The sequence below is a fragment of the Chinchilla lanigera genome, unplaced genomic scaffold (genome assembly GCF_000276665.1).
Source record: "Chinchilla lanigera isolate Chin_1 unplaced genomic scaffold, ChiLan1.0 scaffold00028, whole genome shotgun sequence".
Taxonomy (NCBI): Eukaryota; Metazoa; Chordata; class Mammalia; order Rodentia; family Chinchillidae; genus Chinchilla; species Chinchilla lanigera.
In genome coordinates, this window is record NW_004955429.1 from 4,642,121 (window position 1) to 4,666,955 (window position 24,835).

Here is a 24,835-nt window from a genome sequence, read left to right on the forward strand (position 1 = left end):
AAAAAAAAAAAAAAATTATAATAATATGTAAGGAAGAAGGACCAACAAATGCAAAATCCCCCAAGTAAGTACAGACCCTGACCAGTGCAAAACAAGAGCACGAGTGAAAACCGAGTCAAATTTGTCACAGAGGACAGAAAAGGCTTAAAATACTTTGAAGCTTGAAAGGCCCATGTGTTAAAGACTTCATCCCCAACTCCGGGGTAGTGGTGGCAACTTTAGGAGATGGGGCCTAGCGAAGGAATTTAGGTCACTGGGGGTATGCCCTGGAAGGGGACTTGGCACTCTGGCCTTATCCTGTCTCTTTCTCTTTGCGTCCTGGCCACCATGAGGTGACAGCCTCCTCGGTCACACACTCCAACCCTGACGAACAGTGCCACACACGCCCAAAGCAAATGGGCCAAGAGACCACGGGCGAAAACCTCTGAAAATGAGCCCAAATAAACCTTTCCTAGTATTAAGTTGTTTATCTCAAGTATTTTGTTACAGGAATAGAGAGCTGAAGGTCTTAGCATGCAGAGAGAGGATACAGTGTTCCTAAGACTGCCACTCCCTGTTAAATAGGGACACCCAGGGTTGTACGCCTACCCCACTCCCACAAAAAAGATCATATCTGAAATCTGACCTGACTTAGAATTTTTCTAGTTGGAAGAGATTTATTTAGGCCTGCAGTTCTTCCTATTCTGTTTCTATGATCTTGCTTGAAGCAAAAAAAAATAAAAACATAAAAACATAAAATAGGGGTGTGGCAGGCCAGGCAAGTAGGGCAAAGCTCAGCCACACCCAGGCCTGGTGTTCCCAGCAGGCATACTTCTGAAGCTCCAACAGAGTTTTTTTTTCTTGTACCGGAAATCGAACTCAGGACCTTGCACTTGCCAGGTAGGTGCTGTGAAGGAACCTATCTCCCCAGCTTCAACGGCATATTTCTGGGCATAGAAAATGAGATTAGGAACTGCTCCAGGTCATCTTGCTTCATAATTTACTTTCTGTGCAGGCTGTTCCGGTTGGCACTAGAAAGTGCTTCCAAGCCAGGGACAAGGATACGATTGTCTCTCAGTTCTACATGGCCACCATGATGAGATGGCTTCATAGTTTTATATTTGTAAAGCTCTTATTTATAGAGCACTTCCTGATTTACAAAGTCCTTTTGCATCTATTTTCATTTAAACTCTGCGATTCCCTTGAGAAGTCCTAGTGCCCATCCTCAGTGAAGGACACAGAGGCTCAGTGAAGCAAAACTTTGTTTAGAAAGCATAGCTAAAGAGGCCCTAGAGTTCCATGGCCAATGCACTCTGTGTGGCGACACGCTGCTTGGGGTGGGACACTTTACTTCCTGTTGGCTACTTCCTGCTGGCACTTCACTTCCTGCGTGCTCAGAGTCACTGCTCCCCAAGGCAAGCCCACACCCTGCATCATAAAATTACCCATTTTGCATTTTCTCTCTCTTCCCTCAGGTATTATCTTTAACAGTCATTCTGCGGAAGTGTTATACCTCAGATTTCGTACAGGTAAGAACTGGTAGGAACCATTGTTTGTTCTTGTCATGGCTCATAATTTACCTCCAAATGACAGCTCGTGTCAGAAGCTATGGAGAGACAGTTTCTTGAGTATTCCTCAGGTGGCTGTGAAAATTGCTTCCCATTTCTATCTGCTTTTGATCTGTACGATCTTAGGGTAGACCCCAAAGAAATCAGATGATGATGCTGAGGAAAAAGAAGGAAGATATTTCCTATATGTGGCCTCTCTAAGGTGTTTCTTTTTCTTTTATCTTTCCTAATTACTTGTGCATGAGGATGAAGTTAGGGACAGGCTACCTTCTCCTTTTGTTACAAAGACAAAAAAAAAAAATACTGAGGAGTGTGATGGTGAAAACATCATTTCCTAAAATATTTCCAGTTGCCCCAGTTTCCGGGTATCTCCTCTACTTTGCTCTCTGTAAAATCAGCCCTTAGGACGCTGTGTTCTCCAAGGTCTTTAGCTCTGAGAGTGAACAAGGAGGGGGAGGAGGTATTTCCTGATAATCTGACTTGGCTTTCACGAGCATTATGGGCAATACAGACTTTTTAAGACCTGCCATTTTTGAAAGATAGAATTAACACTTAGATCTGGTTTTACTTTTGAATCACATCATTCATGAAACATAAAGTCCAGAGTTCAAATAAGGACAAGAGTAATCTCTCTGATCTCCATCAGATGGAAGGACAACTAATCATAAGACTGGGTAACATGTGGCCTGGCTATCACGAGAGACCGGGATTATTCACCCGCTGCGCTTTGGGCTACTTAGACAAGCCCCAACTATAAGCTGGGTGGCTGCCTCACTGATTAGACACTAAGCTAATCTTTCCACCCTTCAAACAGGCTGAATCTGCACCTGAACTATAACTTCTCTTTGAAGAGTTCTAGCTGGTAAGGACTCTGGCTGGTAAGGAGGAGTTATCTGAATCTCACAGCACTCACACAAACCTAGTTTTATTTTTGGTTGCAGACTGAAGGTTTGTGATTGACAACACTTCTTGAATATTCAAAGGATAGGCAGAAACACATTTTAATTTGATCTAATTAGTGACAGATGATAGCTTTCCTTTTGGAGAAATTGGTTGAAAGTAGCACAGACCTTGTGGTGATAGTTCTTGGGTCTTTTGGACAGAATATCTCTAGTGTAAGAGTAGCACTACTTCCATAAATCTGTCAGTTGGTCAAATGTGTTCATCAGACATCTGGAGCTTGAACTCAGCAAATATTACTTAACCATGAAGTTTCCTGTGACTGAAGTAATGATTCAATTATTGGCACTTCTGTGAGTTCTGAGACTGGCAACAAAAACATATTGCAGTGTCATTTATAGGTGCTGTAATGTTAAAAAATACTGCACATTTTGTATAAAGACCAGTCTGTCTTCTCCAATATCTTTTTATTTCACTGTGTATATGCCTTGAATTCCAGATCATCTTGATATTTGCAAGAAGGCTCCCAGGCCAGTATAACTTTGGGTCAGTGTTCTCTTTTCTGAATTCTTAGCAAATTACTGTCTGTGTCATTACTTTGGAATTAATTATGTATGAGCAGTCCCCCAAACGATGGCAGGCTTGCAATTGAAAAGTTTACTTGTACTTCCATTGTTTAGAACTTAGAATAAGTGGTGGTTGCTTTTCCAGCTGGCCACAGAAGCCTCTTTAACCTACAGTGTATTATTAGTGCTATTGTTATTCGCATCATTTTCAAGAAAATCGAGTCCTAACTTCCCAGCTGGACTTTGAAACACTGGGGAGAGATTTCACTGTGAAGCTTAAGCTTCACACTGGAGACACATTGGATTTGGCAGCTTTTCCTCCACTTCCTGTTTCTGTAGGAGACACTGTCACTCTCAGGATGAAAAGCATCCCAGGGTACTATCAAAACTGAAAGGAGTGACAAGAATGAGCAGGCGTTGTTGTGGGTGTTCCTTCAAAATGGACATTCAGAGCTCAGAAGCCTCCTGTACTTAGCTGTGACCCAGCTTTGATGTGTGCATTAAACTTTAAATGTTCATGTTCCCTACTCATGGGAATTGCATTCAAGTTTCTTTGTAGCTGAGCACATATGAGGATCTCAATAAAAATTCACTGACCCATAATTACAGCTCCATGACAAAGCAGTTCAGGTAGAAGCTGAGTCAGTCAGGCGCCACGAGGCAGCAAAGGATGACCCAGTAATTTCAACCAAACCTGGTGAGGGGCCTCTATCATCAGTCACGTAGCTCAGATGCAGTCCTATAAGGATGCTCTGAATTTGGCTGGTCTTTCTGCCCCTGTACCCAAGAGGACGCACAACCCTGATTATTCTCCTGATGTGGACTTTAAAGTGGCGTTGATACTCTAAATCTTCTAATCTGACTCACTATACCCTGGTAATTTCACTCTCTGTTCACACTTAGTTTTACTCTCTCACCCCTCTCTCCACCCCAACTTTTTGTGCATTCTTATTATGTTAAAAATTACATCTCTCTCCCTCCTCAGGAAGCTTCTTGCCCTAGGCGTCTCTGTGTCTTTATCTCCCTTGTTAGTAGCCCTTAGTAGAGTGCATTGCTGGATGCAGGAACTCTTATACATTTACCATACCTCATACATTCTAGGAAGTAGTTACTACTATTATCTCCGTTCTACAAATGGGGCAAATTGGGACAGAATAAGATTCCATAATTGTCAAGGACCCCCAACTGCTAGCAAGTATTGGGACTGGGATTTGAATCCAGGCAGTCCGGCTTTGAAGTCCACTAGAATTACTTCCTCCCAATAAATGGCTGATGAGGAGATTGATTGAACTGAAGGCAATAACAGCAAATTCTATCAATAATGAATTGCCCTGCAAAGGTGGCAAAGGGCAGAAGTGAAGTAATCACTAAGATCTATGTCTTACGAATGTCACAATTTACATGGCTTGAGCATGGGGCAATCTTTCATTTCCCTATTTCACAGTTTTAGAAAAAAAACTTCAAATTTCCTTCACAGCAGTTATTTCTCATCTAGGGACACCTCCCCTCTAGAGAGGTTGACAGTGTCTGGAGACATCTTTGATTGTCACGACGAGGGCAGGATTGGGGGTCCTGCGCCTGGCATCCTGTGGGTGGAGGCTGGAAAGACTGCTGCTTGGCACAGGACAGACGCCACCCCTAATTGCCATGCCCACACTGTCCACAGCACTGAGGTGAAAAGCCCTGCGTGGGAAAGATGCCAAGCCTGACTACTTACGAGAACTCTACGTGCAAAAAGGAGAGAACAATGATTAAAATAACCGATTCCTTTTCTATCATTCAGACTCACTGCTCTCTAGCAGGATAAAACATACGTTAGAAAACAGTAAAGGGTCTGCCAGTCACAGCGGACGTGTTTAAATGACAGAAATCCACTTAAACTTTCATCCTATCAACTGCTAAACCATGGATCCATTCCACCTCTCAAAGCTACCAGTACAATAACATTTAATCCTTGTAAAATGAAACAATAATGTCGAATGATCAAAAACAGACAGCATGCAGGCTGTCTTCTGTACACACAGTTTTGTTCCTTCTCTGTAACCGTCCCAAGGCAAGAGACCCTGCCCTCCAAGTCTACCACGCCGCAGAAATCACAACAAGGTCTTGTGTGGCTTCAGCTCCAGACCCATCTCAGACAGGGCAAGAATCCACTTTCGCATGTGACTCTTTCCTAGTTTGCTGCATTTAGCTGCTTGAGGGGCAGAACAGTGTAAAAATAGAATCTCAGCTCGAGTTTACTGTGTGTAACAAATCGTATACCACTTGGAGGAATCTGTTACACATTTGGAGGGAGAGTTATTAGTCACTTTGCAATGAGCACCCTTAAATTGAGCGCTATTTCGAAGAAGACATTTTACACTATATGATCCAAACTACAAACAGAAAATAGCAAAACATAAATGTCCTAGGATTTTACAATTCTTAAGGGCTGCTTTATGTGGCATGGATCGAGATAATGATGCTGTTTAATGGTGTAATTTTATAACCCAGGGAAGACAGGGCCTCACATACTCTGTCTTAAACTGTCTCCCTCTCGGCACTCTCACAGTCCCTCGGACCTAATTTCCCCTTGGTGTCCTGGCCAAAGGGGGATCAGGCAGGCAAAGCAATCTTTACGCTCAAGACTATCTTCCTTCCAGAAGCTCAGATGAGAGAAGTGCCGTCCCAAAAGCCAAAGTGGCTGCAATTCGTTGCTTCACCCCCAAAGCGTCTGGACCATCACACGTTATACCACACCCTCTCCTGTTTGCAGACCTTCCTGATACAGCGTGTGCTATCAGATGCTAAGTGAAGCATCTTTATTTATGTATTAATTTTGGGGGGGAGGGTTTCTGGTACTGGGAATCAAACTCACGACCTCGCGCCTGCCAGGGAGCACTGCACAGCTGAGCTAAATCCCCAGCACCAAGTGAAGCATCTTTAAAAAGAGAAGAGATGCAATGCACATGACAAAATACCAGAATGAAGTTTAAACTATTTAGTCTTTAACTCTTCCTTTCTACCTCAACAGAGCTATTATAAAATCATGTTCCTTCCAACAAGCTCCTGTTGGCTGTCTCCTGCGTACGGCTGTGAAGGAAAGAATCTTTCTTTCTGATTTCTAATATCCTGCACTTATCTGGGCTATTACATACATTCAAGTGCTCTTTGGAACAGTCTATGAATCCAGCAGCACCCAGAAGAAAGCACAGCTGCAGGTTTTTCATTCTCCCGTGTTTCTGTAGCTTCACATCTTACATGTAAAATTTCACTTGAGAGCCTCATAGAAAAGGCACTTGCAGGTTTATTTGTTTTTGAAATTTTAAAAAAATTTTATTTATCTTTTAATATTATGAGAGTGCAACAGAAATTGGTTTGGTACTTTCTACTCTGTACTCATGAAGTTAGACTTTAAGGAGTTGAACACTCTTAGAAAATAGTTACACAGATTAAATATTTCTAAAATAACATCATGGGGTAAGCAAGACAATTGACTGTAATTTTGCGCTTCACTAATTATTTTTGGTGTTCTTGTTTTAAAACGCTTTTTCTTTGGCATAGTATTCAGATGTGGCTTTTGAAAATAAAATCTACCAAGAATGTTTTCTTCTTCCTTTCCCTATTTCTGCTTAATTGTGCTAATATACTAGCTAGGGCAGTTATATTTTAAATGGCATGTATATATTTAGCAGTATAATTATGCAAATTCTACCATGTTTATGATTGTAACTATCCTTTGGGAGCAGTTCCTTAGCATCTAGTCCTGAAACAATTTTTGAAGGATTCTGGTTGAAACGCTCAGATTTCACTCCTGAATTTACTTCTCTGAGGGAATCTCAGCCACTGAGCAAAATAATGCACCGTGGGAAAAAGCATGGATTCTGTAATAGGCCTGGACATTCTGTGCCACATACTGGCTCTCTGACCTCAGTCAAACTATGTAACCTCTCTGACCCTCAGTTTCTGCACCTGTAAAATGGGGATGGTGCTAGTAGGTACCTTGGGGGTTGGAGGATTACTTGGCACCATGCACAGAAACTACGTAACATAGTGCTTGGTGCATGAAAGTCTCCCACGAGATGATAGCTGCTATCAGTTACCAAGCCACACTGTCAGGACTCATGTCAGTCCGCTTACTAAACTCTCCCAGAGCTCAGCACTGTAGACAGAGCTGTGAGTGCTTCGGGAGGAGGTGGGCAGCACCAGCCCCGTGCTTCTCCCTTCCCTGTCCTCACCTGTTCAGGTAACAGTAGGGAGAGGGCTGGCAGGGCCGAGAGAGAGTTCGAGATCTTTTCAGAGAATCACTGCTCATCTTGTCATGTCCCAAGCTTAGCGGAGGTCGGGGTAGGGCTTTCACTCACAGCAGTTCTAAGCGTGTGCGGGGGTATATGTGTGTGGTGTATAACTACGTGTATGTGTGTATTAGTGTATACGTTTATATTGTGTGTCTGTATGGTATGTATTTGTGTAACGTGTTTGTGTGAGGTGTATGTGTGTATCTGTGGAGTGTGGTGTGTGTTTCTGCGTGGTGGGCATGTATGTGCACCTGTGTGATGTGTGTATGTATGTGTGTACATGTTGGTGTACCTCCGTATGGGTGTATCTGTGGACTGTTGTGTGGTATTCATGTTGGTGTGATGCGTGTATGTGCATGTGTGTTTTTGTGGTGTGTGTGTCTGTGTAGTGCATATGTATATGTGTGTGTGGTGTGTATATCTGTGTCTGTGGAGTGTGGGGTGTGTGCATTTCAATGTGGCATGCATGTCTGTGTGATGTGTGTATATGTACATATTTGTGCCTGTGTGGTGTGGACATGTACATGTGCGTGCCTCTGTGGGGCATGGGTGGTGTATGTCTATGTCTGGCTACAGGAAAAATGAATGTAGTGAGCCTAAATACCCACAAGCCTTTAACACTCCTCTGTGTTAAACTGATTTATAGATGAGAAGACACCTAGGCCAGACGTCTGAAATAAAATTATTCCTTTGATATTTCACATTTTAGGGAAAGAAAAATGGAAAATTCTATTACTAATTACAGTATAATTATATGTCAGAATATGCTGGTAGTAATGGCAGTATACTTTAGGTAAGCAATAATCTTTTTAGTCAACCTTTAAAATATTTTTATTCTAGATAGACAATAATTTGGATTTTCTAAAGCAGTTCTCTAACATTTCAACAAATCCATAGAATTTTCAGAGATTTGATAAAATGAGGTCTCAAAATCTGTTTTTAAAAAAGGGAATGGGGGCCCTAAAAGAATACTGATGAAAGTTGTGTGTTGTGATGTCTACCTGTAACCCCAGAACCTTGGGAGGCTGAGGCAGGAGAATTGTAAGTTAGAGCTTAGCCTGAGCAAATTAGCCTCTTAGTGAGATCCTGTCTCAAAACAAACAATAAAGAAAGGTCTGGGGATAGAGCTCCGTGTGGGTGCCCTGGGTTCAATCTGCAGTACTGGGAAAGTAAATTAATGAATAAAATAAAATAGTAATATAGTTGAGCTGAAAACTCTCATCCTTCAAGATTTGGTCGGGGAACCATGGCAGGATGAGCCTGCAGACCTGCAGATGGTTCCTGTGTGTGGTTCTCTCCCACAAAGCCCCGTGCAAAGAGGCTCCATGATGCATGCACGCGTGGTAACTGCACGGCCACCATGCTAGGCACTGGGAAGGAGGTGGACATCATTATTGGTCAAAATGTACCTGGAACTAGTTTAGTATGACCATAGGAATCAAGATCTCCATCCTCTGCTATGCAAGGTAGGTCAGCGTGAGGGTGTAGGCAGGATGTGGGACACTGGGGCGGGAAGATTATGGATTCTGGCCTTTAGTATCGTATCTGGGAGATAGATTCTTTCTATTCTTTCTTGGACTAAATGCTTTTTTTTTTTTTTTTAAGCAGAGGGTCTTGCTATGTAGTTCAGGCTGGCCTTGAACTCACCATATAGCCCAGGCTGTCCCTGAACTGAGGCGATCCTTCTGCCTCAGCTTTCCAGGTGCTGAGATTACAGAGTAAAATTATTGTGGCTCTAAATCTTGTCCTTTCAGCAAAACACTGTTTCCCCCTGCATCTCCTCTGCAGGGGATGCTTCTATAACTCTTTCTGTGAAGCATACAGCACAAGCTCCCAGGCCTGTGCCTCTTGGCAGATTCCTCTGGTCGTGACAATGGTCCATCTCAATGAGCCAATCAGAGTGTATATCTCAAACCCCTTAGCTGTCCATGGTCATGAGAAAAGTGCCTTTCTCTGATTATTAGAATTTCACTTTCTAGCCAGGTGCAGTGGCACATGCCCATAATGCCAGATACTCAGGAGGCTGAAGCAGGAGGATTTCAAGTCTGAGGCCAACTGGGTAATGTAGCAAGACTCTGTCTCAAAATTTAACAAAACAAAAGAAAATAAAACACAAGGCTGGGAATGTAGCTCAGTCCCTGGGTTAAATCTCGCACTGCAAGAAAAAAAAATCACTAAGGACTTTGGAATGGAGAATAAATATTATTTTCCTATCCTTCATTTTTCTTCATTCTACATAATCAAGTCAGCCACTTACCCACTTTTCTAGCTGAGTGAGTTTGAATTTGCTGTTGCATTAATGACCTCTTAAATGTTCATGTTCATTCTTGTTTTGTTCTCCTGAGATTCTCCTGCTGTGAGATTCCTTATGGCTGAACAAATAAGGAGGGCTGGCCTCTCATGACAAAAGCTTCCTGAGGGGCAGGGCTCTCTGACTTGTGTGTGAAAACAGTAAGGTGAGTTCACATTCCATCAGCAAGGTTGGCCTAAGGTTATGTAACCTTAGGAGAAGTAAGTGGTACTACCATTTTTAGTAAGGAGCAGAGGACCTAGGAAGGTTCTGGGTAACTAAATATCTGATTCTTATTTTTCATATCCTTCCTGGATTCATATGTCTTCTAACCTCTTTTGTTTTCAATTTCTCGAACTTGATTTTTATAACTACAATTATTGTGCTGTCTTCCTTGAAACCAACTCAGGGTAACGAAATTTCCTCTATGGAAATTTGCTTTCCTATTGGTCCTTTATAAATTTTGGAATGTGTTTTCAAAATACCAAAGGAAGGTTCAGGACTGAAAGCTTAACAATGTATATATTTAAAAAGAAATTCAAATGCCTAGGGTGTCTTGTTTATTAGAGAGATTCTGCTGACTTCAGCACCACTCCTGAAAGAGGATCACATCGGAACCATTCCACGTTCATGCAAATTCGCTTGTTATCATCCTAGAACACCAGCAGTGATACATCCTTTCATTTCCCAAAACCAGATGAGAAAACATTTGCATTCTAAAGGCAAAAAAACACAAATTGCTACCCCCGATAGTGAAACCACTCGCTCCTTATTTTCTGGGGCAGGTCAATTACCACGAGCTCTCGATCTACTTGTCCCAATGGTTCCTGTTGATCACAGCTTTCTTCGGAATGGTTCAGAGTTATGTTAATGACCTCCCTTGTAGAACCACAGTCCAGGGACCCACAGGACAGATCTGGCTGCGGGCAGACCTGTCCTCTTTAGTGTGGCTGCTGGGGTATCTCCTTGTAACGCACTGACTCAGAAACCCTTCCCAGAAAGGGCCACGGAGACGCTTCTCGGTGCCCTCTGCAGCGCCCCCTAGGCAAAGGTAGGACCCGAAGAGCAGCCCTCAGCTACACATGGCCGCAGAGCACGCAGCCCACCCACCCTCCCCACGCCTTACCTGGTCTCTCTGTCTTTGGGGATCGTAGCAGTGCTGTAGGCAAAAACTTGCTTCTCAACTAGAGGAGGGCCGAGGTCCACGATGCCAGACAATCCTGGAGTGTTCCGTGGCTTCTCAATATACACCAGGGTGCCCGGCTCCTTTTTGAAGGACTGGCGGCTGGGGGAGGCGCGGTCAGGCTGCAGAGTGTGAGGGGGCCCGTGGGCGTTGTGGTGCAGGTCCATCATCCGCAGGTCACCGACGCGGTGCGGAGACGCGGGCGGTGTTTTGGAGCCCAGCGTAGGCAAATGGCTCTCTGGATACTTCCTCGATTTCTGTCTGTACAGGGACTGCTCCATATGCATTTCTGCTTGCAGTGAGGGGTTACAATAAGCACTCGCTGACCGAATGGCTGTGCGGTGATATGCAATGATGTGATCGGGGACGTCCAGGGGGTGCCCACCATGGGACGAAGCTATGCTCATCCGCCCCTCGTGGTACAGGTAAGGATCCACGTAGAAGCCCTCATTTCTGTACATCGCCAGGTTTTTGCCGCTCATGTCTTCATCTGGCTTGACGTCTCTTCTTTCCAAAATGGCGCTGGGACTTGGTGAGATGGACCTGGAGACTGGCAGGCTGGACAGTCTGTCCCTGGGGATGGTGGCATTGCCAGGAACAACCATGGGGCGGGGGCCCCCATAAGGAATTCTGGATGGGGAAGGAGGCATGGAGTGGGGCACAGGAGTGGGTGGTGGAGAACTGGGAATTGCGTGGGGTGGATGAGCTGTGGCTCCAGGTCGGGGGGCACCAGGGCCATCTCCTCTTGCATAAACGATGTCTCTCTGCATCTGGAAATAAAGCAAGGGATTAGGAAGTCTACTTTGATAGACTCTACTGGTTGTGGAGAAGTCTCACAGTGACAGTGTGGCTTCCTTGACGTGGGAGTTTGAACAGTGCTGCTCTCCTGCAAGATGCCTGCGACCTAATTCCCAGCACCTGTGACTGTGGTCCCTCCTGTGGAACAGGGACTTCACAGATGTGATAATGTCGAGGATGCTGAAATGGGAGATCAGTGTCCAGGTGCACTTACGCAGTCACCAGGGTCAGAGGGAGGCTGGAGTGCAAGGCCAGGGGCTGCGATAGTGGGTGCCATGCTGCTGACCTTGCAGATGGAGGGGAGAGTGCAGGAAGCATCTAGAAGGTGGAAAAAGTAAGGACATGCATTCTCCCAGGGCCTCCAGAGAAGGTATATCCCTGCTGACAGGCTACTAGTGGCCCATAAAACTCATTCTGGAAGTCCGATTTCGATATAACACATTTAATAAATTTGTGGTGTTTTAAGCTGCTTTTTGGGGATACCTGTGATAAACAAACCCAAGATCTCTTAAATGTGAGGAAACCTCTTTACCACTTAGCTATACCAGCACCTCTAAGACTCTAAGTTTGCCGTAATTTGTTACAACCACCACGATGAGTACACCTAATGTAGCGCTCAGTGTTGTAGGGTGTGAAGGCAAAACAATGCACTGGTTTAAATTCTGAGGCCACAGCTTCTTCCACGTGATAAACATGGTCTAATGGGCAACGGTGCTAAAATGATATTTTCTACCCCTTGTCCTGGGCACATTTTCCTGCTTCAAGTCCTCGGAAATCGTAACTGTGTTTTCCATGGTTCGAAGCTAACACAATCTAGGGACAGGATCAGAGAGGCAAAGATGTTATCTGGGGGAAACCTGGAGAGAAGTTCCATTCATTCCCCAAATCTCTAGGTGAGTCTGTGAGAAGGAGATTGGAGGAAATAATGATCCAAGAGACAACAGTCAAATTATAGGCACACTCATAGTGGACAGGGCGAGCGGGGGAGACCGTGGGACCCCAAGCACGACAGAAGGAATCCTAAAGTTCGTGCCCTGGAACTGCCTCATGGTAAGGGGCATGCTGGGGCTTCACGTCCTTCCCACCCAGTTCAGGAGAAGCAAGGATTCCCACAGGGTCTTCCAGCATCTCTCCTTTAGGAGGGGCAGTAACTGAAGAATCAAGGTAAAGGGCAAATGCATCTGTAATTCGCAACTACACTATGCATTTAGCAAGAGGCAGAATGAAAAATATAAATGAATTCAGGATAGGACCCCAAGGGGGAGAAAAGCTGGGATTCTCCAACTGGAGAGGCAAATGACAGTCTTGGCTCAGGCTCCAAGCCCTATCTGTGCTGCCGGTAGGAGACTGCCTAGCCTGAATTCCAGGAGATGCGACAGACCAGAGTATAAACGCTCGGTGGGTAGCTGAGACTGGCGTGAGGAGAGAGGGCACCTGAAAGGACAAGAGCCATCTCGTGTGGTTGAGAGAGTCATAGCGAGGCTGATGTGTGAAAAGGGTAGGAAAAGTAGAGGAAACAAGAAAAGGTGAGAATGAAACAGAGCCCCATGTCTTGAATACAAACCAACTGATCAATGTCATAGAACAACAATGGTTTAGTAAACGGTAGTTACCAAGCACTTACTAAGACCCAGAGTTATCTGGACACCGCTCTGGAGAAGCCCTCGCCTCCCTGGCAAGGACAGGACAAGCTCTATCTGTTCCTTGCAGATGAGAAGGCAGGGCAAAGAAATGTGGGTCTTTTGGGCCTTCTTTCTCTTGTTCCTGGAAGGATGCAGCAGGGACTTTTACGTATTATAATGAATTTCAGACTGAGAGTGACCAATTAAAAGCATAAAAAAGATATACATATAAAAACAAAATGGGGACCTCAAGGGTACATTTCCTGAGCACCACAGAATTGCCCTCGCAGCTCCCTTAGGGGCTGAGCATTTCTGGGGACCCCAAGGATGAGGGCTTCTCCCTCACAATCACAATTTACCTCCATTGCCACCACACCCCTTCCACCCCACGCACAGAGCTCTGACCACGAAAGCTAGTCTGCTGTCCTTCTCTAAACCTGACTGTGACACCTTTAAGCGGTCCCCTCCCTGGAACCATCCCCCATGTCCTCACCTGGTGGCTCTAGGGCCAGAGCTAGTCCAGGTGCATGGGCGCTTCATCCCTTGCTCAATACCCTCATGACTCTGGTGCTCAGTGTCGCAGACCAGGAGGCCGGTCCCAAGGTCACTGTGCCGTCATACACCTGGTCGCTTCGCATTCAAGAACAGCTAAAGCAGCTACGTGACAGAGGTTTTGCAGAGACACAGCACAGATCCTCCGTACGTGCCTCTCCCACTCGGTCTTCCACAACCCAGGGCTTAATGAAAGGGGAGGTAAGGCTCAGCACGAGCAGCACAGAACACCAGAGGTGAGAGAAACCTGGCAGGGATTCAGCCAGCAATGCATGTCTGACCAAACTTCCCATTAAAGTGACCACACAATGCAGCGATCAACCAAAACAAACATCAAGACAAATCCACTGTAGTGACCTACACACGCCACCAAGCAGAACCAACGCACAGTGCCCAGAGCAAGCTACCAACCAATGGCGGGGACAGCTGTCGTTATTATTACTAATTCCAAATAAAATAAAATAAGATTCCAAGTGTCTAGAACTCCACTGGGATGGAGAATGGTTCTACCCAGACTTGTCACTGTTCTTTGTTCTGTTTCCTTTTTATTCATCTTCAGATAACACCCTCATCGGGTGAACTCTGATTCCAACTAACGCACCACAGGAAGCTCCCCGTTCTGGTCAGATAGGAAAAAAAAGACATCAAGATTCTAGAGAGCACAGAATGGTCTAGAAGCATAACTAATATTAATGAAAGAAAATCATCAAATTAATAAATAAAAAGTTGGGGGCTGGGGATTTAGCTCAGCAGCACAGCGCCTGCCTGACAAGTGTGAGGTCATGAGTTCAATTCCCAGTACTGGAAAAAACCAAAACAAAACAAAAAATAAATAAAAAGTTGCATAGATTTCTCTGAAAGCAGCAGCCCTATCTTGCCTATCTGCAGGAGTATTTTTTAAACGGTGATGTGAAAAGAAATGGTTAGGAACTACATTTTATAACTAACTTTTAAAATGAAGCACTAAAAAAAAAACCTCCTTAGAAAAGAAAGGCTCATTAGACTTCCTGATGGCATGTGTAGATGGGATCAGAAAGAAATGTAACCATTAATTAAGAATAATTCTGAAGCATCGTGTTGTGCATTCACATGTGGAGTGTGGGTGATAGTCAAAATATTTAACAACCAATATCTAGTATGGCACGAGTTCCAGTCGACCAGAATGGAAACTCAGTGTAGATGGCTCTGAGCCATAAGCAACTGGCATCATATCCCTGCTGGTAGTGCTCTGCATGAGCCCCACTTTGCCTACTTTACAACAATTTTGCCATCACCCAAAAGGGGCACTGAATAAGTCACCGAGTTATCTATCACGGAACCAAACCGAATACAAGCATTCAATTATGACACAACAGGGTGGATGTCTCCCATCAAGATGAGTGACTTAGACGCTGGAAACATTTGCAGAATTCTTGTGCTGCTCTGCCAGCTCTGCCTGACTTTCCAGGACTGCATTTTAAAAAGCACCATGATAATTTTATCCTCAGCTTTAAAGAGAGCCCAAAAAGAAGATGACACAACGATCCAATAAAGCCCCAGGAAAATAAGTTTTTTAAACCTACAACTAGAACAAACTCTTGAAATGAAATAACTTGGGTTTATGTGCTACATGATAGGGGGCAGCCAAAGGCAACTCGTGCTTAGGATGTGGCAGGAATGTAATGAGAGATGAGAAGAGAGAGTCTTTTCCCAACTCTTCAGTGTGATCTCTGTAGGAGACCACTTGTTATTCCAAGAAAAGTAGACTTTATTAATTCTACAAGAGCCTGATTGGATGGCGAGCAGGAGGATGAGTAAGATTCTATAATTCATAGTTTAAAGCAATGCTCATCTTTCAGGTGTGTTTTCTTCTCATGGTGATGATAATCTTCCTAGAATCAGGCATCTACGTAGTTTTATTTCATTTTGTTTTTAGCTATCTGGCGAACAAGTAAAGACATGGCATTAACTACATACTGAATTCTTCCTGCACTAGTATTCAAAGTCAGACTCCTAGGAGAAAATAATACTAACCCGACAAGGTAAAACAAAGAAACCTCTCTCTCTCTCCCTCTCCCTCTCCCACTCCCTCTCGCTCTGTGAACCAGACTCGCCCTATTTCCACCTTGGGGGACATCATCCTTCCCTCTTTCCTCACTGTTCAATTCAGTATTGTGTCTCAGATGTTTGAATTGTTCTGTTTCTTGTAAACAAGAAAACTCCTAGAGCTTCATCTGCAAAGCCCCAGGTAAGGGGCTGTGGTCTTGACCTGCAGCACCTACGGTAGCTCAGTAAGTACCCAGTATGTTGGCTCTACATTCAGACAGCCCCCCCAGATACTTAGGGCAGCTTCAGATGAATTATCTAAAGTTTGAGTTAGGAATATTTACAGACAGCTATATTTCATTTCCCAAGGTGCCATAGGTGAAATCAAATATCACTCATTCAGAAATTTCTTGAAGGTAAGAAGGAACATCTTAAAATTGTTTCTAGAAAAATAAATCTAGCATGAAGAATGTTTATTTAACATCATTGGGGGGAAACTGTCTCATGTAATCAGGCCTCTCTGTGGAGCATTTAAGATACATAGATACACGCTTGTTGAAAGGAAATATTACGGGAAGTTTATTATATTTCAAACTCCACCCTTCCAGGTCTAGAATTTGTAAACATACTACTCTGTCGGACCACACAATGAAGTAACTGGAGTAAACTACCAAGGTTTCGTATGAACTGCTTTCATCCTCAAAGAATTAAAGCCACTTACTTTTTCTTAAGGAAACCACCTGTAATAATTCACGCTGTGAAAAAACACATTGGCTCAGCTCCCGGTTATGAGATTTCTTTGTTTGCTGGCTTCATCTAAATCCTCCGTTCCACAGTCAGAGCTTGTAGACGGCTTTCTCTTCAGAGACGAAAATCATCACACAGGACACAGAGATCTTGAAATGTTCCCCAGCTTGAGTGCTCACAACCAATAAAAACCATTTTGTTTTACCCAGACTTAGGAGCTGAGCTGCCACAGGCAAGGATAAAAAATAGCCCTTCCCACGATAAACGAATTTCTCCTCCCCTTGGAAATTAGTCACTGAATAACCTCAGCCCACACCCAACCACAGGCTACCACATGGGTGACTCAGTCCTTTGGTAACTGCCTACAGGGAAAACACACCAAGAAGGAAGGACTACGAGAGGCCTAGGTAACTGGGTTAAGAATAAAGGAAATGTTCCAGATAGACTTAATTTAAGGCAAACAAGACCATTCAATAAAGCAAACGACCAGCAACCACGAAATGAAACCATCAGAAAATCCAACGTGTTAATCACCCCCAGGACCAACTCTTGGATCAGTTTGCTGTTGGGTTAAGGGCACTGCTATAAAAACCTAGACCAGCACCCTCAACTCATTCTGCTGCCAGGCTTTTGAAGTGAGGAGCTTGGCAAGTGAAGGTAACCTGAGAGCTCTCCCTCAGGTTTGCGACACCAGAGGGAGAACAGGAGGGCGATCAAGGATGCTGTCTATTGATTAACCAGCCCGGGTTCACCAAGCTGAACTTTGGGTAGCAGCCATTCATCTGTCCGCGGTGGGCAGGCACCTGCAATCATTCTGGAAAACACCCCTGAGAGAGAAGCAAAGGCGGAGAGTCCTAGCCACTGGGACTGAGAGAGGAGATGCCAAAGGCAAGCACAGCCCCACAGCCCCACAGCCCCACAGCCCCACCCTAAGCAAGATGGAGGTGGAGCAGGCCAGGTATCTGGAGACCTCCTGCACGACCGTGGTGAGCACAGTGGCTCTCTCACGCAGGGACGGACACACGGAGGTGTGTGAGGAGGCAGGAAGCACTTCCCTGGCTCAAAGGTAGGCTTGTGCTTCTGAGACCACAGGGACCCAGGGGAACTCTATGCTGTCCAACTAGGAATCCTGTGACAAGGAGCTAAATGCTGGGCTGGCCTTACGCCACACCTAACGACCACGCTCTGGGCAGCCTGTGCATTTTTCAAACATTTTCAGGCTTTTAGAGGTTGTTCTCGCTGACCAAAAGAATTCCATGACGTCTCTCAAGTCCAAGGGCAGTCAGCATTGTAGGCTTTCTGAAAAAACTGTTTACTGCCATCCAATCACTTGGTGGTTATTAAGGGAGGGAAGCGCAGGGCGCAGGACACGGCCACCCTCCTCACACGTCTCATTAGAAGCAATATTTGGATGAAGCAGTTGTAACAGATGCCACCTAAGAGGTCAGAAAGGAGGGGAAGGAATGTGAAAACCCTTGTTTTGATTTTTTAATCTAATCGCCGAGGGTTTGTTATTTCTCACAAGGCTACATGGGAAGCACACACCATCAACCCTAAGGCATCTGGTCTACATTTGGCGTGTTCTGTTTCTTCAGCCGCGCGCAGGGCACTGGCGTTCCAGGAAGGGGCTGCCGGGGCCAGCCTCCTTTGTCTGATAAAGCCCGGGCTCCACCCCTGCCACAGCTCCCAGAGTCCTTGTTTTATGGCAGAAAGGCGGGTTAACAAGCATGCCCCTGGGGGTTCTGAGTTACCTGCCGTCTCTGTGTGCGGGGGCAGTGCTCTGGGGACTATGTGTGAAGCGCCTTGGGCCGTGCTGTCCCCCACCGGGAAACAGAAGCAGCGAACTGCTTCCCAGTGCAGTCCGGCCAAGCGAGAATTGCCCCATGAGCAACACATGATTCCATGTCATGTGGGAGCAGTGGCTTCCGCTGACCCTGTGCCCATGTGCTGGGGAGTACCCTGTGAGACTAGGTCAGGCTCACCTCTCTCATCTCCTCCTTCCTGTCTCATTCACAGCAATTCCTTTTCACTTTCAAAATGCTCCAGGGCACTGACTGCACAGCACATGCATGGCTTTGACATTACCGGAGCAATAATTCACCAGCAGGAGTCTGAAAGCCAGCCCAACCCTGCGGTGAATCAGGATAAGCTAAATGCTCTCTAGTAAGCGCGACACTCACCCCAGGGAGAAGGGGGTGGTGTTCAATATTCTAAGGCCCCAGAGTAGTGGCTAATGAACCAGACAAGGTAATTTCCTAAACAATATCCTGGTACCATATATAGGACCCACTGGCTCCACTGGACTGGATCGCACTCGCGGGAGAAGGGCTTACTCAGGAGAACCCGTACCACAAGTCTGGCTCCGTCTGAGTGCACTCAACCGCTGCCGCCCCCGCACTCTGGTCTGATTACTTCTCCAGATCCTTCCAGCGTGGTCTACCTTGGGATGCTGCAGCCTTTGTCAAATTCCTCTTCCCAGCAACGGATGAAGTGGCCTGCTGTTCGCTCCCCTCTTCCTCCCATTGACTAGGGCTTTAGGCGAAGTGGAAGCAATTTATTTCTTTTGAGGTAGTGTTCAGAATGGACACGCTAGTAAAGATTCAGCATGACCTCAACAGGAAGTGACTTTTATGCTCTAGTAAGGCCAATAGTATTAAGAAATTTACACCTAATTTTCTTTTCTTATTCATTTCTTTATTGGCTTAAAAAAACTACATATGCTAAAAGAAAATCCAATATGTATGGCCTATAAACACAAAGATGATAGTGAGGGAAAGTGGTTATTGTGTTGGAAGCATTTCAAATTCATCTTGTTTATGCTGTTGAAACTGCAAAGATGGTCATTTGTAAGGCCTTATTCACCTATTAATGTCTCGTTTGATCATAAATGGAATGTCTCCCAGACACGAGACAGACTGTTGCCAAAATGGCTGGATTCTCAGGCAGGAGATGGTCCAGTCAGCAGTTAGCTTAGGGCTATATTTAAAATGAGCACTATTTTCACAAATATTTTGACAGGAAGAACTCTGGCAGATTCCTCTAGTGCCAGGCTTGGTGGACAGGCCTGAGCCCCACAGTGATTAAAGATTGCAGTCTGGAAACGAATAAGAAGTCATGTTAAATAAATCATTTAACTTCCAAGTCCTAATCAATAACTATGATCTTCAGGGCAGGTAAAAGAAAACTGCCCTTCTCCCATGGATACTCTGGCTTCCTTTGGGCCTCCTGTGTTATCCAGGCCAAGGACAATCTTTTGTTTCTAAAGTAGTAAGAGTTTATAAACTGCTATCTTCTTTCTACCACTTGCAAGGGATGGAACAAAGACTCCATTCTCTTTCTTATCTCCATCTCCGCACTTGCCCCCACTTCCTGGATGAACTTGGTTCTTTTATGCTGGACTTTTACACTTGACTTCCTTTTAGGGTTTTCTAGATATTTGTTGCTGATTCATCACCTACATTGCCCTGCTCTAACTTTTTGGCGCCTTGGGCTTTATTTTTCTCCTTAGGACAGCTCTTGAGATACCTATTTAACCCAGCATACACCCTGTAATATATCATATATTGCTTTCTTTACTTATAATGCATTGTAAGTGTTATATGTATTTATAATACAAAGAACTTTAAATGGATCTTCTCAACCTGAAGTACACACTGAAAATCCTCCACAAAAATCACAGTTTTTGTAAACTTTGCAGTTTACAAAATGCTTTCAGTAGTGATTTCATTGGATGGGGCCCAGAGTGCAGTGGAGTCCACAGGACACCTGTTACTGTAGCCATTAGAGTGGTTGGAAAATGAAGCGCGGTAGCGTCCCCTCATGCCCAGGGACGTGTCCCAAGCCCCACACTGGACGCCTGAAACTGGATAGTTCTGGACCCTCTATCACCTGTATTTCTTCCTCTACCTACAAGCTGATGATACAGTTTGAGTTATAATTTAGACACAACAAGAGATTAACAAGAATAATAAAATCAGACAACTATAACAGCGTACCCAGTAAAAGCTACTTAAACTCTGTCTGTCCATTCCCTACACTGGCAAGAGAAAGAAAAATTGAGGATCAGGCGAACTCCTGCAAGGAGCAGCAGGAGCCCAGTGTCCTGCCCATGGTGTCCCCATGGTGTGTGTCACGGCTCTCTGTGCTGTGACAGGCCGTGTCTTCCAGGATCCTGAGCCTTCTGCAAGGAATCTGCTCCAGGTGGCTTTCCTCCGGGATCACCAAGGGTTGGCGCCTGCTTTTTGGCCTTTGGTGTGCAACATGAGGAACTCTACCTGAGAAAAACCTTTCTTGTTTCACTCACAGATCTGGATTTCCACAGCAAAGGAAGAAAATCGCTGGGACATGTCAGAGGGCACGGCAGCTAATTGCCCAGAGTCTCTTGTCTCCAATCTTGTCTCAAAGTTAGTTACATAGTTATAGGATTAACTGTACTTTAGTTATACTTAACTAATAGACATCAGCATATATTTTGCTTTACATATACTTATGGAATTATGTATTACTTAATAGTTATTGCTGTATAGATGTTACAGCATCACTATTAGTTTTACATGTGCACATATGAATAAACAGATATATATATATGCACATATGTTATCATCAATCACAAACACCAGACTATTTCTGAGCTAAAACCCCTGGGATGTATCTGATTAAAATTCCTTAGCATTATGGCTCCAATTCTGCTGCTGGGTATCATTCCTGGGACTGCACCTCTCAGAGAGGCACTAATCACGGACAGGGGTGCTGGGTCCCCACCTCTGTGCCCTGTGCTTGTCTTTCTGTGCATGAGGGAAACTGACTAAGCTGATTACGTTGACAGTGAAGAAAGGTAGACATAGCATTACATAGCTTTAGGGTGAGCACAAAAATGGGACAGTTTTAAAAGTGTATACATTTTGGTTTGATTTGTTTTGTTTTTTGGTACTGAGAATCGAACTAGGGACCTCATGCTTGCCAGGCAGGCACTTGTGCCGCTGAACGATATCCCCAGCCCCACATTTTGATTTGATAATGTGAGAGATCTAAACTTGCCCAATGAGTTGATGATCATCTATATAGAATCCCATTAGAGAAAATGATGGGAAATGCATTGATGAATGGTAAATGTCAACTTCAAAACCACATAGCCATTTACAGTGCACCCCTCAACCTTGGGGGTACAATGAAGACCTGCAGCAGATGCCTGAAACTATCAATAGTACCAAACTCTCCTTTTATGTAATGTTTTTATCTTGTGTACACATCTATGATCAAGATTGATTTATAAATGAGGCACAGTAAGAGGTTAACAACAGTAACTGATAGATCTTCACTGGCATATGATTTTATTTTCTCTCCTTAGGTGGAGAACTTCCAATTCTTTTCACTTAAAGGAAGCACTTTACAGCCTCTCTTCGACATGGCCAAACTGCCAGCATTACTACTTCTGTGCTCTGCTGCCCATACTAATTAAAACAAAGGCAATTTAAACACAAATACTGCAACACTTGACAGCTGATCTCACAACTGAGATATCTGCTGTGTGACTAGTGGGAAGGTAGTCTATATAGCCTGGATACACTGGACAAAGGGGCGATTCTTATCCTGGGGCTCAAGTGGGATGGTGCAAGTTCATAACATTGCTCAGAAGAGCATGCAGTTAAAACTTATGAAGCGTTTGTTCCTGGAAGTTTTCATTTAATATTTAGCACCACAGTTGACCATGGAACTCTTCAAAGTTTTGAAGTCCTGTTCCTCCCATTACCTCTTTCTCATGGCCTCAAGCATCTCAAGCAATCCCAGCTTCTGGTCACCAAGTGTGTCTGGTAGGTTTGACTCCTTCAGGTCTCCCTGTACCTACCCCCCTTTCTCACAGCTTTCCTGGGAGCAGCTCTGCAGATCTGGGTGACAGTCTTCACCTTTCTAAGGGAATCACCTTGTTGCCTGCGTGCTGTTCTGTCTTCTTATCAGTCCCAGTAGTACACATGCTGATTCTAATCCCAGGTACCAGAACAGACACACCATGCAAGGTGTCAGCATTGCCCCTTTTAAAGGAGCTTTAAGTCATCCCATTAGGGATGACTTCTGATGAAAGGCGTTTAGCTGTTCTGTTATTTCGATCCTCAGCTGAACAATATTAGCCTATGCATCAGGAGAAGAAAGGACTGTGTGAGAGGAGGGCTCCAGAGGATAACACTGGAGGACAATAAGTCACACATCACCAAGTTAAATTTCCTCCCCAAATAAACAAGAGAAAATTGTTTCTGATCCAAACAGCCCTTGGTGTGCTCGCTTCACGAAGCACCACATATATAAACAGCCTTTGGTGCTGCTGTGTCTTGGACTCAGAGAGCCACTTCCTCTCCTTTTAACAGCAACACTCAAATCTAGAAGTTCCACGGGCATCCTAGATATACTGAGTATGTGAGCTGGGAAAATGTTCATGGAGCAGGCTGAGCACAGATGCTCTGTGTTATAAAATTAGGTAGGCTCACAAGTAGGCTCACAGTTTTCATTCGTTATGAAAAGTTAAGAGGATCCAGGGTTATAAGTAAATGAATACACCTGTGAAAGCCCATCCACTTTCCTTGGGTTTAGGCGGCACAAAGCACAACAGCACCTGCTAGTTTCTGGGCTAGACCCATGGCTCTGAATACCCCAAGTGAGTTTCTCCACAGCCTGGTGGGAGGGCAGAGACCAGTGTCTCAATGTGGAGCACACACTTTGGTCCGGTTGTTAACATGCTTCTTTATCTGTAAATAAGATGTCCAGTGAACACTTTCCCAAAGACCCATTCTGATGATAAGATTCTGTGGGCTCAGGAAATATTTATTGAGTAGCCATTATCTATGGTAAGTCCAGGGGTAGGGGTGAGGAAGGAAAGTCAATCTGTAAGACATACTTACTACCTTTGAAAGCTTACATGCCAGTACGGGAAATAAGGTATATGCAAGAATATTAAAAATAAGGCAAAACAAGACATCAGTCCAATGTGTGCAATGGAAAAATACTCTTAGAATTTATAGAAAAATGAGTCTTCTGGCAGGGTTAGTTGAGGAACATTTCTCTAAAGGGTGAGATTTAAGTAGGTCCATGAATTATCAGTAGCACTTCAGTAGCTAAGTTTCCTTCCTTAGATATTCTAGGAAGGAAGGAAGGCATGTCAGAGATGAGAGTGGGGAAGGCCAGGTGCCCCATGGGACAAGAGAGGCTACTGATACCACCTGAGGAAGTGCTTCTCCAGCTTGGCATGGGAATCACCTGGAAGAGTTGTTAAAACAGATTGCTGGCTCTTGCATGCAGTGTCTCATTTAGGAGGTCTCACAGGGCCTGAGAATACGGATTTGTAGACCGTCCCCAGGGGACGGTGCCCTGTTCATCCAGGGAGCACTCACTGATCATCACTGCTGTAGTGAGGAGACAGAGTAGCAGTTCAGGGTCACTGAAAGCTCACTTTGAGCTCTTCCTTCTACTGCACTTGGCTCAATCCTACTTCAGGAAGGTGGCTCTTTCTGAGTTTAATAAACGTTGGATGGCAATCATAATTACCTAGAGATTTTCTATCAGTAAATATTTTCAACTAAGTCTTCCAGGGGAGGATGGAAATACAGAAGAACACTAGTATTTTTAGAGAATTCCGATATACTAAATGCTTCCCAGAATTTAACTCCTGGCTCATTCCCATCAGATAAATACTCTCATCTTCACTTTACAGATGAAGAACTGAAGGCCCTGGGACCTCAAGAGCGTTATTCAAAGTCAAATATCTGGGCCAAGATCTATGAAGTACTAGAACAATCTAGTGTCAAGAAGCCAGTGTGGAGGTCTGACCTGCTCTGGCTGTTCTTCAAAGAAGAGCAAGGTTCAGGGGCCACTGAAATGAATATTATTTCTGTGCATAATCAGGTCCAGGGCTGTCTGAACAAAGCCATCTCAAATGACTAGCACAATACTCGTAAGAGAAGGCTGAAGTAGACCAGATTATATTAACATTATCTACAAATGGGGGAGGTGTCTTCCAAACAATGACTCCAGGACTTCCATGCGCCCCACAAGAGTGCTCTATTTCAAAGGAATACCTTTGTGTTTTCAGTTCAAATACCAAGTCAGCCAGCCAGAGAACATGGCTTGGAAATTTGAGATGGTCAGTAAAATCACTGCTTTCGCCTTATTTGGTTAAATAACAGCCTCAAAGACAACCAGTTTGGGAGTCGTGCGTACCCTGAGGCTGAGCTTGGCAAGTGTCTGTCCACGCTCTGCCCTGCCCCGCCCTGCCCTGCCCTAGCAGCCCAGGGAGCTTAGCCAGCCTTAGCCAGTCCCTTCGTCCCCTCTGACATCAGACCT

At 44.6% G+C, this 24,835-nt stretch overlaps 1 protein-coding gene across 20 annotated transcripts in view; it reads right to left on the reverse strand.

The window, feature by feature from the left end:
• The window catches only part of Kiaa1217 (KIAA1217 ortholog), a 477,384-nt gene that overhangs the window by 54,792 nt on the left and 397,757 nt on the right, over positions 1-24,835 (reverse strand). For 19 of the 20 annotated variants that reach the window (XM_013515417.1, XM_013515414.1, XM_013515411.1 and 16 more), the window contains one exon: positions 10,707-11,533. In XM_013515417.1, the coding sequence (XP_013370871.1) occupies positions 10,707-11,533 (827 nt within the window). Of the gene's footprint in view, positions 1-10,706; positions 11,534-16,481; positions 16,704-24,835 lie in introns of those variants that run through there. The other variant, XM_013515419.1, reaches the window with a different exon arrangement.